Source organism: Dryobates pubescens, chromosome Z (genome assembly GCF_014839835.1).
Source record: "Dryobates pubescens isolate bDryPub1 chromosome Z, bDryPub1.pri, whole genome shotgun sequence".
Lineage (NCBI taxonomy): Eukaryota > Metazoa > Chordata > Aves > Piciformes > Picidae > Dryobates > Dryobates pubescens.
In genome coordinates, this window is record NC_071657.1 from 41618017 (window position 1) to 41635236 (window position 17220).

At 42.4% G+C, this 17220-nt stretch overlaps 1 protein-coding gene across 1 annotated transcript in view; it reads right to left on the reverse strand.

Annotated features, from left to right (window-relative positions):
• SLCO4C1 (solute carrier organic anion transporter family member 4C1) overlaps nt 1-17220 on the reverse strand; it is a 40874-nt gene that overhangs the window by 5095 nt on the left and 18559 nt on the right. Inside the window, exons 8-11 of the mRNA XM_009903095.2 lie at nt 12250-12445; nt 7855-8008; nt 5370-5557; nt 3490-3554 (exon numbers count right to left, since the gene is read on the reverse strand). Coding sequence (XP_009901397.2) covers nt 3490-3554; nt 5370-5557; nt 7855-8008; nt 12250-12445 — 603 coding nt within the window. The remainder of the gene's footprint in view (nt 1-3489; nt 3555-5369; nt 5558-7854; nt 8009-12249; nt 12446-17220) is intronic.

The window sequence follows — 17220 nt, forward strand, 5'->3', positions numbered from 1 at the left end:
GTCCTATTATTCTGGTGCTGGTTGCTTGAGAGAAGAGACCAACCCCCTCCTGGCTACAACCTCCCTTCAGGTAGTTGTAGACAGCAATAAGGTATCCCCTGAGCCTTCTCTTCTCCAGGCTAAACAATCCCAGCTCCCTCAGCCTCTCCTCGTAGGGCGTGTGCTCAAGGCCTCTCACCAGCCTTGTTGCCCTTCTCTGGACATGTTCAAGTGTCTCAATGTCCTTCTTAAACTGAGGGGCCCAGAACTGGACACAGGACTCAAGGTGTGGCCTAACCAGTGCTGAGTACAGGAGCACAATGACTTCCCTGCTCCTGCTGGCCACACTATTCTTGATGCAGACCAGGATGCCATTGGCCTTCTTGGCCACCTGGGCACACTGCTGGCTCATGTTTAGACGGCTGTCAATCAGTACCCCCAGGTCCCTCTCTGTTTGGCAGCTCTCCAGCTACTCCAGCTCCAGCCTGTAGCTCTGCATGGGGTTGCTGTGGCCAAAGTGCAGCACGCAGCACTTGGACTTGTTGAATGCCATCATATTGGACTCTGCCCATCTGTCCAGTCAGTCAAGGTTGCTCTGCAGAGCCCTTCTGCCCACTAACAGATCAACATCTGCTCCCAACTTGCTGTCATCTGCAAACTTGCTGATGACTGTCTCAATCCCCTCATCCAGATCATCAATGAAGATATTAAAGAGGATGGTGCCCAGTACTGATCCCTGGGGGACGCCACTGGTGACTGGCCGCCAGCTGGATGTGGCACCATTCACCACCACTCTCTGGGCTCAGTCCCCTAGCCAGTTCCTAACCCAGCACAGAGTGTTGCTGTCCAAGCCACAAGATGACAGCTTGGCCAGGAGTTTGCTGTAGGGGACAGTGTCAAAGGCCTTGCTGAAGTCCAGGTAGACTACATCAACAGCCTTCCCCACATCCACCAGACGGGTCACCTGATCATAGAAGGAGATAAGGTTGGAGAGGCAGGATCTGCCCTTCCTACATCCATGTTGGCTGGACCTGAGCCCTTGGCCATCTTTCAGGTGTGCAATTATTGTCCCCAAGATGATCTGCTCCACAATTTTTCCTGGAACTGAGGTCAGGCTGACAGGCCTGTAGTTTCCACATTCCTCCATATGACCCTTCTTATGGATCGGCATCACATTGGCCAGTTTCCAGTCATCTGGGACCTCTCCAATGAGCCAGGACTGGTGGAAAATGATGGAGAGTGGCTTGGCCAGCTCATCTGCCAGCTCTCTCAGCACCCTAGGATGGATCCCATCTGGTCCCATGCACTTGTGAGTATCCAAGTGGCTCAGCAAGTCCTGAACTAATTCCTCATGGATTTCCGGGGCAATACACTGCTCCCTGACCCAGCTCAGGAGGCCACTTGTCCTGAACTCCTCCTGCCTTACTGTTGAAAATTGAGGCAAAGAAGGTATTTAGGACCTCAGCCTTTTCCTCATCTTTAGTTATAGTGTTCACCTCCAGGTCCAATAAGGAGTGGCGGGTCTTCTTGCCCCACTTTTAGAATTAATGTATTTATAAAAATGCTCTTTATTATCTTTCAAAGAACTGGCCAGCTTAAGTTTTAACTGGGCTTTTGCCCCTCTAATTTTTCTCCTACGAAATCTAACAACATCCTTAAACATATCAGGAGAAGCCTGCCTTCCTTCCAAAGGTGATACAGCCTTTTTTTCCCCCTTAAATCCTCCAGGAGCTCATCCAGGCCAGTTGCCTTCCCTGCCGGCTCATCTTTCAGCACATGGGAACTGCCAGTTCCTGTGCCTTCAAGAGCTCCTGTTTGAAGTAGGTCCAACCCTCCTGGACTCCTTGGTTCTTGAGGGCTGCTACCCAGGGAACTTTCAGAATATGTCTTTTTAACAAGCTGAAGTTTGCCTTCCAGAAGTCCAAAGTGAAGGTTCTGGTGGTGCTCCTCCCTATCTCCCTGCATATTGAAAACTTCACTATCTCGTGGTCACTGCACCCTAGGCAGCCTCCCACCAGCCCTTCTCTATTGGAGAACAGCAGGTCAAGCAGGGCCTGTCCCCTGGTAGGCTCACATAACAGCTGCATCAGGAAGCAGTCCTCCATGAGCTCCAGGAATCTTCTGGACTGCCTCCTCTCTGCTGAATTAAGTTCCCAGCAGATATCTGGCTGGTTAAAGTCACCCAAAAGGAAAAGATCTGATGATCTTGAGACAGCCTCCAGTTGCTTATAGAATAATTCATCAACCTCCTCATCCTGGTTGGGTGGTCTATAACAGACTCCCACCAGGATGTCAGATTTGTTAGGCTGTCCTCTGATTTTAACCCACAGGCTCTCAATCCCTTCATTTTCCACCTCAAGTTCTGTGCCAGAGAGTGACACCCTAATATACAGAGTCATCCCTCCTCCTCTTCTCCCTCGCCTGTCTCTCCTAAAGAGCCTGTAACCCCCCAGTGCGGCACTCCAATCGTGCGTGTTGTCCCACCAAGTTTCTGAGTTGGCGACTATGATATAGTGGACCAGGACTTCCAGCTTCTCTTGCTTATTGGCCATGCTGCATGCATTGTTGTACATGCACTTCAGCTGGGCTCCCGCCCTCTCAATTGCTCCTAATTTGTGCCCTACTCTTTCCTCTGCAGAGGGACCAATTTCCTCACCCACCCCCTTCAGACCTAGTTTAAAGCCCTCTTAATGAGCCCTGCCAACTCTAGTGCTAGGACTCTGTTCCCCTTTCTTCATCATTGCACCCCATCAGGATCCAGCAGGTCGGGTGCAGTAAAAGTTGCCCCATGATCAAAGAACCCAAAATTCCACTGCTGGCACCATCCCCTGAGCCAGTTCTTGATGGCATGGGTTCTCCTGTTCCTCTCAGTGTACTCCCCTGCCACTGAGGGAACTGAGCAGAACACCACTTGTGCTCCTGCCCCATCAATCAATTGTCCGAGCTTTATTTTAATTAAGGTGATTCACCTATCTTACTGAAATCCTGGAGATGCTTACTTTTAGAATGTAAGTACTAGATTTATCACATAAAATACCTGTTATTATTTATGTAGCAGTGTCTACAGTTTCAATAAAGGCTAAAATCAGTGAGAGGACTTGGAAGAGGAGGGATGTCTCTACCTATGCACTTCACAATATACTGGCGTGATGAATAAGGATAGAACTGTATGAGACTTCCTTTTAAATTCTGGAGCATGGCATGTTAACCACATGAAACTGTTTTCTATTACATCACTTTTTCTTATTTCAACTTGGAAAACAGACTTCCTTCCCAAAAGAATGACCATTACTTGTACTTTGGTTGTGTTGATAAGAACAAGAAAGGATAAAATGAGCATGCACGACCCATTTAAAGAGGAATTTCAACCCAGATGGCATCTGCCTTAGATGCATATTCTACAAGGCTGCTTCACGCTCCTGTGAAAGCTTTTGAATGCCTTATTTATAAGTATAGAAAAAATGTCACATAAGCAGATTATTCAGACACAAGTGGTCCAAAAAGTCATACCCAGTAGTCGCAGAAACACTGAATGTACTCCAAGAGCAAGTGACCGCTGTTTATCCGGCACACACCTGCAAACAAATATTGCAGCTAAGTCTTTGTAAACAAGTTTTAACTATTCTATTTCTCTGTTTGGTCTCTCAGGGAATATGCTTTGTCTTAATATGCTCTTTTAATCAGTTAATTGCAGAGAGTTTTAGAAATCCAATGTGCAGAACAAATAACCAAACAACATCAAGATGTGTTTTGACAAAAAATAGAAGCAAATCCCACAGCTCATCAAGAATTTTCACGCTGAACTAGTTTAACAGAACAGTCTACACATATATAAAAGCTAGCTTACCAGGAACACCCTGACACGATGTTGAATGTTTTCCCCACAGAAAAACTATGGACTTAACGATACAATCCTGAGCTACTATTCTTTAAGAACCAATACATGAATTGAGACTAGGCTTCAGCACAGCACCAAGTGTTGTATTTCCCCTTAACAAAGTAATCTGACTTTACAATTAATCAGTTATGGCCTACACTGTAGAAATCAACATACTGCTATACAAATCAATATACTGATTTAACTAGCAGAATTTACTTTCTTCCCATTTATTTCAGATATTTCTCCCACAAAAAAACATTATCCTGACAATGTCTCAAAGGCACTACCATAAAGATTAAATATCCGTTAACTAGCTTAATTTATACAGTTTAGTTTCAGGACTTATTTAATAAACTGTACCATTGAAGCACTGTCAGTGTGGAAAAAAAACACCCCACAGTATTTAAATATTCAGGAGTAATTCCCTCATTTAGGGGTACTACATAAGGACTAGTCACAGAAAAACATCAAGATGAACAGTTATCAACAGTCACGTACACATCAATGGCAGAAGAGGGAGAAGAGTAAGTTGTGCATAGTATGGGTAGTTACTTGCAGCACTGAAACACCATCACAATCACAAGTTTACATTTAATTGCACAAAATAGACACACTGAAAAGATACCAGAATATATCATAGTAACTTACCTCACATTTAGCTATTTAAACTAGGTTTTACACATTTGAAATGCTCTACAGTCCTCTTCCATAAATACTGTTTCACCATTTCGGTTGAAATACACAAGGATTCAAAACTCCAAATACTAAAACTTAGGATTATCTAAACTATGTTAGCTCAGTTAATGCAGCACTTCACATTATTTTGCTCCCACACTAATAGGACAAGTTGTTAATTACATAGGCTCCTGAACAGGAGTCTACTATGAAGCACTAGCAGTGTATCATTCTCCTCCCACTTCCTTGAAAGATGGAAAAAGAGCATCCAACCACACCTTCCCAAAGCATCACAGATATAGTTCACATATGCCTATCATTCATGACCATTTTCTCTCTAGCAGCACTAGAGTACAAGTCAGATTTCAACAAAGTGAAACAGCTCTTTCAGAATGAGCACGATGTATTATTAAAAAAGTCTAGCTTGTATATATGGGAGTTCTAGTATTTGAAGAAGTCAAACCGCTGTTTAACAGACACATAAATGCCCGCCAGCTGGATGTGGCACCATTCACCACCACTCTCTGGGCTCAGTCCTCCAGCAAGTTCCTAATCCAGCACAGAGTGTTGTGGTCCAAGCCACGGGCGGACAGCTTAGCCAGCAGTTTGCTGTGGGGGACAATGTCAAAGGCCTTGCTGAAGTCCAGGTAGATCTTTGAGGTCTCTTCCAAACAGAGGTATTCTGTAAAATTCCTTGCATACTGGGGTTTAAGTCTACTCTCCAAAGCAAAACAAATGAGAATATTTCACCGATCTGAGTTTTCTCAAGAATGCTACCTACTTATTGGTCCAAAAAACATACCTGACAATGGCCACAGTTGTTGGAGTAACATACCTGAGAATGGCCACAGTTGTTGGAGTAACAGCCATAAATGTAAAAATAATAGCAAAAAAGAAGGTGGTCAGAAATAAAGGTAAAAATTTGCATTGTGTTGGACACTTCCCAGGGACAGCTTCATATAGGAAATCTTCCAAATGATTTTCTCTTATTGGTATCCCAATACAGGAACAGTTGTGGTAAGTCTACAAATAATTTACAAAACAGCTCTTAGAATGACACTTAAGTGATAGTGAAATGGTGAATATTCATCTGGTCTGAATCTTACTGAATACAATAATAAATTCTGGCTTTACAGTATGGGAGACTTACTGTAATGGACAAGTTCATAACGACTGGAACAGTTCATTTCCTGATGATGCTGTAACCCTCATTTTTAAAACTAGTTCAGCAGAACTGAAGAACTGAATTGATCCAGCTTACCTGTGCAAAAGCTACTTTTTGGTTTTGTGATGTCCATTTTGTGTGGAGGAAGTTTGAAGGCACAAATATAAAAAAAACTTGAAATATTTGAGAGTTTGAGGCATGACCATATGCAGTGCACAGTATTGTATAAACACACCAATAAAGTAAGCCTTAAAATACTAAGTTTTACACATGAATCTTATTATGGCCTGGTGAAGATAAGCACTAGTTACTGCACACAAGACAAAGTAAGATATAGTGTTCAAACCAAGCGGTTTTTTGTATCAATATATATTTAAAAAATTTCTGAAAATACATAATTTACAAACTAATCACCTCCTTGACAATGTTATAAAGACATATATAGGTGTAATAATGGTGTCAAAAGGTGGAGAGAGTAAATGTCCCCTTTCTCTTTCCCCACAGGAGTGGTTTTATTTGCAAAGAGTAACTTCTGAACAAAGCATATCCAAAAGCCACAGTACCTTTACAACAGAAGATAGCCTACATGGTTCTCAAAAGTAATTTTTCCAATACTAAAATTAGCTATTGTTAACTGTAAGCTAGTTTATTAACCAAAACCTGCTGGTTATTTCAGTACAATTCAAAAGTTATAGTCCAAAAAACCTTTAATTCTCTTGACTACTAAAAATTGTGTTTGTTCCCACAGACTCCCCCATCACATACATGTGAGGGAAAGCAACACAAGAAAGAACTCTGGGTTAAGATAAGGAGTTCAATGAGATGACTTGATATACAACTGCTTTAGCGTATTTTGCAGAAAAGCACAGCAAAAAGAAGAAGAAGCAACAGAATGACTTTCCCAACCCACCAAGCCCTCAGCCAGCCCAGTGGAAAAGACCAGCACCCCAAATCCAGAAACCAGAAGCAGCAATTAGAAATAGAAATCCTCTCATGTCACAATACGAACTTCAAGTCCCATGATACTTCGCCCCAGCCAGTACTTTTATTTTGAAGCTGGCATGACATCAGCATGGTACTGAATATTCATGAGCAGATGCAACTCAACCCATTAGAAACTGTCACTTGAACCAGGTTTATTCTGTAGATTCACATCCACTGATGCCACTATTTCCTCAAGCATTATTCTTCAAGCTTAGACAACACAAATTCAGTTAGAACAGTAGCATAACAAATTTGAAGAATGTGAACTGTTGTGGTTTCCAAGATTGGCCAGTCTCAGACTACCTAGTTTAGCTATTAATAGGCTGTTTTTTCAAACCACATTCTAGTTCACAGGAATAGACTTAAGTAGTAAAGTACAGAAGCAATGCTAGACTGCTTTTGTAAGCAGGTGAACAAATTCAGTAGCTTTATGCTCTTAATCTAATTCCATTCAAGTTTGTTTTCAAAGAAAAAGTGTGAAAATTTCACAGCCAGTAGTAAGTCTCCTACATTTTCTTCTGTATACTACTTCCTCTCATTTAACCTTCTGATAAAAAAAGTCCCAAGAGGCACCCCCTGGTTCAGCTTATCTACTTTTGTGATATTCACACTTCTCTGCTCAAGAATTTGCATATTAGCAGAGATAAGCACAAGATGTCTCTCAGTTGTGGAAAGGTTTGATAATAAACAGCCACTTTCATGGCTTACCATTCCTACATCAGGGGAAACTTACATTCCAGGTTTGGAAACCCGCAGAAGCAGATTGTCATGCCTACAATAAACTACTGTGTATTTCAATCCTATAGTTTCCTAGATAAAACTTACATTTGAATTGTGTTTTCAGCATGTTTTGCATCACTCTCTTAAATCAGGAATCCTGTGTAAATATTGACTGTCATCAAACAGGTAAATCTGATATTAAATGTTACACCTTCCACAACTGTAGTATCTAAAATTATCTGGTCAGAGTATCAGACTCTCATAAATACCAACATTCATCCTAATTAGATGGGTATTTCCAAACCACAAACTTTTCTTGTATTAACTACCACTTATGATTCAGAAATACTGCAATTTCCTGTCATGCTGAGGGAAGAATTATTTTGATGTAGAATTTATTTTGCAAGAAACTAGAACAGACCACATCAGCTATTTCTGTAGCTACAAGTACCTTTTTCCTGTTGTTAAAAAGATGTGATGTGCATCCTGCGAAGCAAGGAGAAAAGTACTGGACTTTATCTCTGCCACAAACTGGGTAGTACATAGAGAGCAAGCATCGACAGTTAGTGTTGCACGATGCTGTTAAGTTATATAGCATGCCTGTTCTGAAAGGTAAAAGTTAACAAGCTTTTAATAAAGCAATTTAAAATAACAGATCTTTTAATAACTAACACAGTATTTATAGGAAAATAAATCTAAAATTATTGAAGTGATTTATACATTTGATTGTTTAAAAATAAGCCATGATCCTAGCAGTTACAACTCCAGCGGAAATTCCTATTTATTCTGTACATAGTTGGGGTTTTTTGTGCTTCCATAGATTATTCCTCCAACTTGCATTCACAAAACATGACAAAGTTCTGTGTCACAACCCAATTCTTACACCATCACCTCTCTCCAATGTGCTTAAACATTTGGCTTTGTTCAATTTACAGTTTCAAGGAAAAATGAAACAAGATTAAAAGCAGTATTTAGAGTTGTTTATTCAGCAAACCCACTGCATTTTTACTATTTTTTAACAACTCCTACACAGGCATCTAGCTTGTTCCAGCACCATAAGCTTATAAATTTGTTAAAGCTACTACTATATATTTTAGTTTGTGGAAAGCAGTTTCAGAACTGGTACTGTATTAGTGCCAGTAACAATTCTGATGCAGATCACATGTCAAACTATAACCCCAAAATTTAACAGTGAATTAGAGAATACTGAACACTAAGAAAGGCAGAGCAGAAGCTTGAGATGGTGGAGCTGCTCTTTGTGTGACAGTGACTAGAATGTATTAAGCCCTATGTATAGGGGAAAGAAGAACAAATTGAAAGTGTGTGACTAAGAAGGGACAGGCTACTCTGGATGACATTGTAGTGGGTGTTTACTATAGCCCATCTTATCAGGGGATTTATAAGGCCTTGTACAGATAGCTTACAGTAGCCCCACAATCATGTACCCTGATTATCATGGGGAACTTCAACCACACTGAAAACTTGATGGAAAGACAACATGGCAAGGCACAATAGTTCCTGCAGTGCATTGATAAGTTTTTGACACAGGCGGTGAAGGATCCTGTGAATAGAGGTACACCTCTGGACCTTCTGCTAAATGAACAAAGAAGGTCTGGGTAGGATTGTGAAAGCTGGAGACAGCCTTGGCTGCAGTGACCATGAGAAAGTGGAGTTCAGGATCACAAAAGAAAGTAGCAGGGTAGTAAGTAGGACTGAAACCTTGGACTTCGGGAGAGCCAACTTTGACCTCTTCAGAGATCTACTTGAGAATCCCAGGGGTTAAGGCTCTAGAAGGAGTGGGGCTGGGAGTCATGAAATTCAAGCACTACCTCCCCCAAGATAAAGATTGGTGCATCACCATGACTAAAATCAAGCAGGAGAACTAAAAGACAAGGAGCTTCTGGAAAAACTGAAATGGAAGAAGAAAGTTCACAGCACATGGAGAAATGGACTCGCCACTTGGGAGGAAAATAGGAATGTTACCAGAGTGCATAAGGATGCAACAAGGAAAGATAAAGCCATCTTTGAATTAAATCTGGCAAAGGATGTTAAAAGAAAAAAACACAAAAACAAACAAACCAAAAAACCCCACACAAACCACACCCACCACACAAGCTCTACAAGTGCATCAGTAGGAAAAGGAACACCAGGCAAAATGAGGGCCTGCTCCTGAACAAGGTGAGTGACCTAGTAAGAAAGGATACAGAGAAGACACAATTACTGAGTGTCGTTGCTTCAGTATTTTCAGTTAAAACTAGCCCTCAGTCCTTTGAGGTAAGCGAAAAAGTCTGAAGGAAGACTCCCCTTTAATCAAGGAAGACTGGGTCAGAGATCACCTAGACAGGCTAGAAACACACAGATCTGTGGGTCCCAATGGGTCCACAAGAGCTAAAGGAGGTGGCTAAGGTTACTGCTAAGCCACTTTTCATCATTTTTGAAAGGTCATGGAGAACAGGGGAACTGCCTGAGGACTGGAGGAATGCCAGTGTCACACCACTCTAAAAAGGGCAAGAAGGAGAACCTAGGAAACTGCAGGGCAGCCAGCCTCACCTCCATCCCTGGAAAGGTCATGGTGCAGCTCATTCTGGAGGGCATCTCTAAGAATATGGAAGAAAAGATTATAGGATTCACAAAGGGGAAAAAAAAAAATAATCAAGCTTGATCCATTTGATAGCCTTCTGTGATGGTGTGACCAGCTGGTAGATGAAAGCGCAACTGCTCTACCTCCGTTCTGGCAAGGCTTTCCACACTGTCTCCCATAACATCCTCATAGGTAAGCTTAGGAAGTATGGGTTCAATGAGTGGACAGTGAGGTGGACTGAAAACTGGCTGAAATAGAGCACAGAGGGCTGTGATCAGTAGTTCAAGGTCTAGTTGGAGGTCTACAGCTAGTGGTGTTCCCCAGGGGTCAGTACAGGGTCCAGTCTTGTTCAGCATATTCATCAACAACCCCAAAGAAGGAACAGAGTGCAGCAAATTTGCTGATGATGCACAACTGGGAAAGGTGGCTTACACACCAGAAGCCTGTGCTCCAATTCAGTGAGACCTGGATGACTGGAGAGTTGGGCAGAGGCAAAGCTCATGGTTCAAGGGCAAGCCAAGGGCAAGTGTAAAGTCCTTTATGTGGGGAGTCTTCATATTCTGTGATACTTGTGCATTTAGAAGCAGGAAAATCACTAACAGGCAACTATTTGGGTTTTGTGTTCATATTAAGTCAGTCAAGTAAAGAAACTATGAAACCCTAACTGCTGATTAGATGTGTACAATTTTTTTGTATAATTATTTACCAGCTTGCATGTATATCAGCAGTGACAAAAGAAGATTCCCCCCAACCTATCTCCTGCATTTTCATAGTGTACTACTTATGGTGTCTTCCACATCCTATATAGGTTGAAATGTTGTCTTATGCATAGCAGCATAACTTACAGATTCTGGTTTTGTACAAGACAGTGATACATAACCTGCTTCTAAAATGGGATATTTGGTGAAAACAACAAAGTAGTGCTGGTAAGTAATTCACCCATTTGCACAGCATGACTCATGATTTTTTCAGAGGGTAGCTAGCAGTCCCCAGCTCTCAACATAGAAAACCAGAGCTTTTTTGCAAAGCAGTATCAGGCTCTTTGTTAGACCCTAAAACATTTGGAGTCCCCTCCAGCTGTATTAATTGACTATTTGAGAGCAAAACTGTGACATGGTCAGATTCCTTCCTCCTGTTTTTAAACACTACTCATGCTATAGAACTAGTTAAGAACTACTAAAACTACAGTACTACTTAAAACTGTGAGAATTCAAACATTATAATCCTAGTTAATTCCTTAATATAGCATGATTGTTTTATTGGTTTATATAACATAGTGCCAAAGGGGGTGATTTGCTTACATACATTCAATGCAGAATTTCAAGAAGTGGACCTAGGAATCCATTCTCCAAAGAATGTTTATCCTTGCAGGTATTTTTAATCTTGCTTCATTTTTACTTTCACTTTTCTGACTTCTCAAAGGTGTACTGTTTTCCAGAGAAAGTTTTATTCACAGTAGGAGAAACATTCATCCTAGACTATTTATTACAATTATTACAAATATCTAAAAAATAATGGTAGACTGCATTCTCATTAGGAATGAGAAGTGTGTTGTTTAAAGGGAAAGAATGTATTATTTAGAGAAATCTTTTTCTATACACATTAGCCAAAATTCTTCTATATCATGTTCCAGGTAACATGTCATTCCACCTATTTCATTCTTCCACTTGGGTCACTGAACTATGCCCTCTTTGCATCGCTTTTCTGCTTCTACCAGACATTTTACCAGATAAAAAGAAAGCCTCTTTTCTAAATTGGGAGACTAGGAGTGCTAGAACCTGATGCTGTAATAATGGCTTCACTTTTCTAGGAAATAACCTGTAATCACTTTAATCTGCAGCACACCTTAGTGCATTTATGAAATCATTGCACATGGTAGACTCCTTCCTGGACAAAACTGTCCAGATTATCAACAGTTGGTTATTAAAACAAGATACAAAAGACTTGCTAGCTTTACACAGATATAAAATTAGTTGTAGTCAATATCACATAATCAATACCATGGCTGTTGCACCTAAAATGGTTAGACAGCCTAGTATTTTTTTGTTGTGAGCAGGGCTAGCCTGCTCAAAACAATTTGAAGGCACTATATGATTACATTTTCTTAACCATCAAGGTTCCAAGAACAAATTTCTAAGTTTTCATAAAACATTTCCATTTCATATACCAAGGCAAAGTATAACATTTTTAAAGGTTTTGTACTTTTTGATATAGCTTATTTTTAATATTAATATCAAGTTCAAGAGTGCGTTAAAATATATTTACCCATTATATGTTTCAGAGACACCTGCAAAAGGTTCGTTCCCACATTTACCAAATAAGAACACTGTGTTCAATACTAGGCCCACTGAGCAAGAGCCTATCATGAACTTGATTATGCTTTTGCAATCCATTTTGCACCGGGAAACCAAGATACCACTTATGATTTGGCCAAGTGCTGCTGCTGGAACTAATACAAGTCCTGGAGGGGTAAAAAAAGATAGCAACAATTACACAAAAATACAAAATGTTTAGTGAAGCAACTTAGAATATGATTTATTCTTAACATGAAATTGCAGCAGTATCTTAAAATGCAGTCCATGTGACTCAATTTTCAAACAGTCCTAACACAATCTTGTTATTTCGAAGACAGTGAGGTACTGTGGCATCTGTATTAGTTCTGTAGTATTTCCAAAAAGATAAATAATTTGCAGGTGTGACACAGCACTACAGTTAATCATGCTAGAATAGAATAAACCAGGTTGGAAGAGACCTTCGAGACCATCACGTCCAACCTATCATCCAACCCACCTAATCAACACCCTGGCCTGCATTAGGAATAGTGTGGCCAGCAGGAGCAGGGAAGTCATTGTGCCCCTGTACTCTGCATTGGTTAGGCCGCACCTTGAGTCCTGTGTCCAGTTCTGGGCCCCTCAGTTTAAGAAGGACATCGAGACACTTGAACGTGTCCAGAGAAGGGCAACAAGGCTGGGGAGAGGCCTTGAGCACAAGCCCTATGAGGAGAGGCTGAGGGAGCTGGAATTGTTTAGCCTGGAGAAGAGAAGGATCAGGGGTGACCTCATTGCCCTCTACAACTACCTGAAAGGTGGTTGTAGCCAGGAAGGGGTTGGTCTCTTCTCCCAGGCAACCAGTACCAGAACAAGGGGACACAGTCTCAAGCTGCACCAGGGGAGGTTTAGACTCAAAGTGAGGAGAAAGTTCTTCACTGAGCGAGTTGTTCATCATTGGAATGGGCTGCCCAGGGAGGTGGTGGAGTCACCATCCCTGGAGGTGTTCAAGAGGAGATTGGACGTGGCACTTGGTGCCATGGTCCAGTCATGAGGTCTGCGGTGACAGGTTGGACTCGATGATACTTGAGGTCTCTTCCAACCTTAGTTATACTGTGATACTGTAACTAAACCATGCAACCCAGCACCCTATCAAGTCTCCTCCTAAACACCTCCAGTGATGGTGACTCCACCACCTCCCCAGGCAGCTGATTCTAATGGGCAATCACTCTGTGTAGAATTTCTTCCTAACCTCCAGCCTAAACTGCCTCTGGTGCAGCTTGAGACTGTGTCCTCTTGTTCTGGTGCTGGTTGCCTGGGAGAAGAGACCAACTCCCTCCTGGCTACAACCTCCCTTCAAGTAGTTGTATACAGCAAGAAGCTCTCCCCTGAGCCTCCTCTTCTCCAGCTCTCTCAGTCTCTCCTCATAGGGCTTGTGCTCCAAACCACTCACCAACTTTTTTGCCCTTCTCTGGACACGTTCCAGCAAGTCAGCATCCTTCCTAATCAGAGGGGCCCAGAACTGGACACAGGACTCGAGGCGTGGCCTAACCAGTGCAGTGTACAGGGGCAAAATGACCTCCCTGCTCCTGCTGGCCACACTTTTCCTGATACAGGCCAGGATGCCATTGGCCCTCTTGGCTGCCCGTGCACACTGCAGGCTCATGTTCAGCTTACCATCAACCAGTACCCCCAGGTCCCTCTCTGCCTGGCCGCTCTCCAGCCACTCTTGACCCCAGCCTGTAGCACTGCATGGGGTTGCTGTGGCCAATGTGCAGAACCTGGCACTTAGACATGTTGAATCTCATGCCGTTGGATTCTGGCCATCTGTCCAGCCTATCAAGGTCCCTCTGCAAAGCCCTGATTAATTTATTCTACCCTTAAACTATCTGTAACCTTTCCACAGAAGTTCATCTTGACAGTATAATGTATAGCTGTCTGAAACTCAAGTTCAACATAGCAAAACTAGATTACTTCAGAGTACTACATACTTGGCCTTTTTAAACCTCATACAGTCGATGCTATCCCATGGACCCAGCCTGTCCATATCACTCTGGAAAGCATCTGTGGCCTTGAGCAGATTAACATTCTGGCTCAATCTAGTGTCATCTGCAAACTCACTGAGGGTGTACTTTATGCGATGGGAGATACTGTCAAAGGTTTTACTATTGTCCAGGCAGACAACACCATAGCATTTCCATCATCCAGCAGGTAGGCTACCTGGTCATAGAAGAGGATCTGATCATTCAAGTAGGACTTGCCTTCCATGAACCAAAGTGGCTGGGGTGATCTCATGGTTGTCCTGCACATGCTGTATGAGAGCACTCAGAATTACCAGTTTCATAATCTTTCCCTGTACCAAAGTCGGGCAGAGAGGCCAGTAGCTCCCTGGCTCCTCCTTCTGTCCCTTGTTGTACCTGAGCATCACATTGGCAAGCCTCCAGTTGTCCGGAACCTACCCTGTCAACCAGGATTGCTGATAAATGGAGAGTGGCTTGGGTAAGCTTTTTTGCCAGTTCCCTCAGCACTCTTGGATGGATGCAATCTGGTCACTAACTGCTTCCTTCTGGAATATAGGGAGTTTATTCTGCTCTGTCTCTATCTTTCCACTCAGAAGGAAGAACACCCAGTAATGGTAAACTCTCCTTTTTCACCTGAGTCCCAGCAAAGTGTCCATGCTCAGCCAGGCCTGTTCATCTTAACATATGGGGACAGCTTGCTACCATACCTCTAAGATGTTCTTCTTGAGCAATGTCAAGCCTTCTTGGACCCTTTGCCCTTCAAGACTGTCTCCCATGAGACTCTCAACCAGCGTCCTAAATAGGCCAAAGTGTGCCCTCTGGAAGTCTACAGTAGTGGTTCTGCTGACCCCCCTCTCTTCCTACTTGACCAAGAATCAAGTACTTTATCATTTCATGGTAGCTAAGCCCAAGACAGCCTCCAACCACATCTCCCACTAATCCTTCCTTCTTTGTAAACAGCAGGGTCTAGCAAGGCAACTCCTCTGGTAGACTTGCATACTAGATGTCAGGAACTTATCTTCCATATACTCTAGGTACCTCCTCTCTGTTTCCTCTCTGCTATGTTGTATTTCCAGCAGACATCCAGTAATCTGAAGTCCCCCATGGAAACAAGGGATGGGGATTGTTACAACTTTTGCCAGAAGCTTGCAGAATGGTTCATCTGCCTCCCAACAGCATACTACCCTTCTTGGCCTTCCCCCTCATCCTTACCAACAAGCTCCCAACCTTGCCTTCACATTCATTGAGGTCTACACAATCAAAACGCTCCTTTGCATAGAGTGCTACTCCACCACCTTTCCTTCCCTTCCAGTTTGTGGTGGGTTGAAGTTTCCCCCAGTATTAACTTTTAAGCCAAACCCACTCAGTTAGAAGCAAATGAAGCTGTATTTACAAGCAAAACTACACTCTAGAATGGAATGTAATGAATATGTACAAAATATATAACATTTACAATATTACACAGATACTTACAATTAGCAAACAACACAAAAACTCCCCATGTCAAAAAGAGACCAGGGAAGCTGCTTCACTGCCCCCACCCCCAGCTCCCCAAACCCCCCTGTACCAGAGAGATAGAGAAGCTGGGAGAAAGCAGTGTGTTAGTTTATCTCAAGGTCAGCCAGACATATCTTCTCCTGGGCAAAAAAGATCACCCAAGATCAGAGGAGAAGAGAAAATGAATGGGAATGGAAGTGAAACGTGATTTGTTAGGATACAGCTTCTCTTATCCCAGCCTTTCATCCAATGAACTTGTTTAGAACACTCCTTTGTATTCCTTTTTACACCAAATAGTGATTTATTTAATGTTTTCTACTTTTCTGCTTGAAATCTGCAGCTATATTTTAAAGGCGTAGCCTAAAGCTACCACACTGTTCCTTCAGAAGAGCTTATAGCCATCCATTGCAGCACTCTGGTCATGACAGCCATCCCACCATGCTTCTCTGATGGCAACTGTGTCACAGCTATCCAGCTGCACAATCTCTTCCAGCTCCTCCTGTTTGTTTTCCATGCCACATACATTTTTGCAGATGCATTTGAACTGGGCTATTAATTGCCATGCCACCTCTAGGCTCATCTCTGTTGAGCTTGGTTTTGTTCCTTTTCCCCTTCCAACCTAGTTTAAAACATTCTTGATGAGTCCTTTTGCCTGGTGGCAAGAGGGTAGGAGACCCTCTGCTTCTTCTGGAGTCTGTCTGCTGCCTTTGCCTCAGGGACAGTAAGGTGTAGTCCACCTTGCTATCACACTTCCTCATACTCCTTAAACTCTCCACTTCCTCCTTCAGCTCTATGACCTGGCTGAGCAGATCACTCACCTGGTCATATCACACACAGATGTTCTCTGCTGCCCTCTGGTAGAAATGACAGTCTTAAGCACTCCCTGCAGCTGTAGATCTGTACAGCTGCATGTTTGTGTGGGGACTCCACCTGAGTTGTCACATTCCTTATGGCTTTTGGCCATGCAGATAGCTGAGTCCTCTAAAGACCTTTACTGAGTTTGCCTCTCAAGACAGGAGGAGGATCAGTATATGCCAACTGAGCTTATCTCCTCAACTGACAGAGCTCTCAGCACCCTGTGTGACCCTGCCTAGAGCAGCTCTTCCAGAGTTCACTCTGTTTCTCCAATACTCATCATTTCACAGCCTTGCCCTATTCTATTTATTACTTCTGCATATCACATAATAAGCTATAGAAGCAGTTACAGCATTTCGTAATATATCCTGATTAATCCATTTACTATAAGCTATCCCACTGCAACATTATGGTAGAATTAAAGATGTTAAAGACTAAGCTAGTCCTTTGCTTGCAGTAAGCACTCTTTTGCAGCTGCCCTTCATCTTGCTTCCTTTAGTAAGCAATAAAGCTTAGTGGTCCCTCAGCTGATTTTAAGTGAGGTCAATTAAATATTTTTCACCCAGAATAATTAAAAGGATAAATTTGTTCCAGCA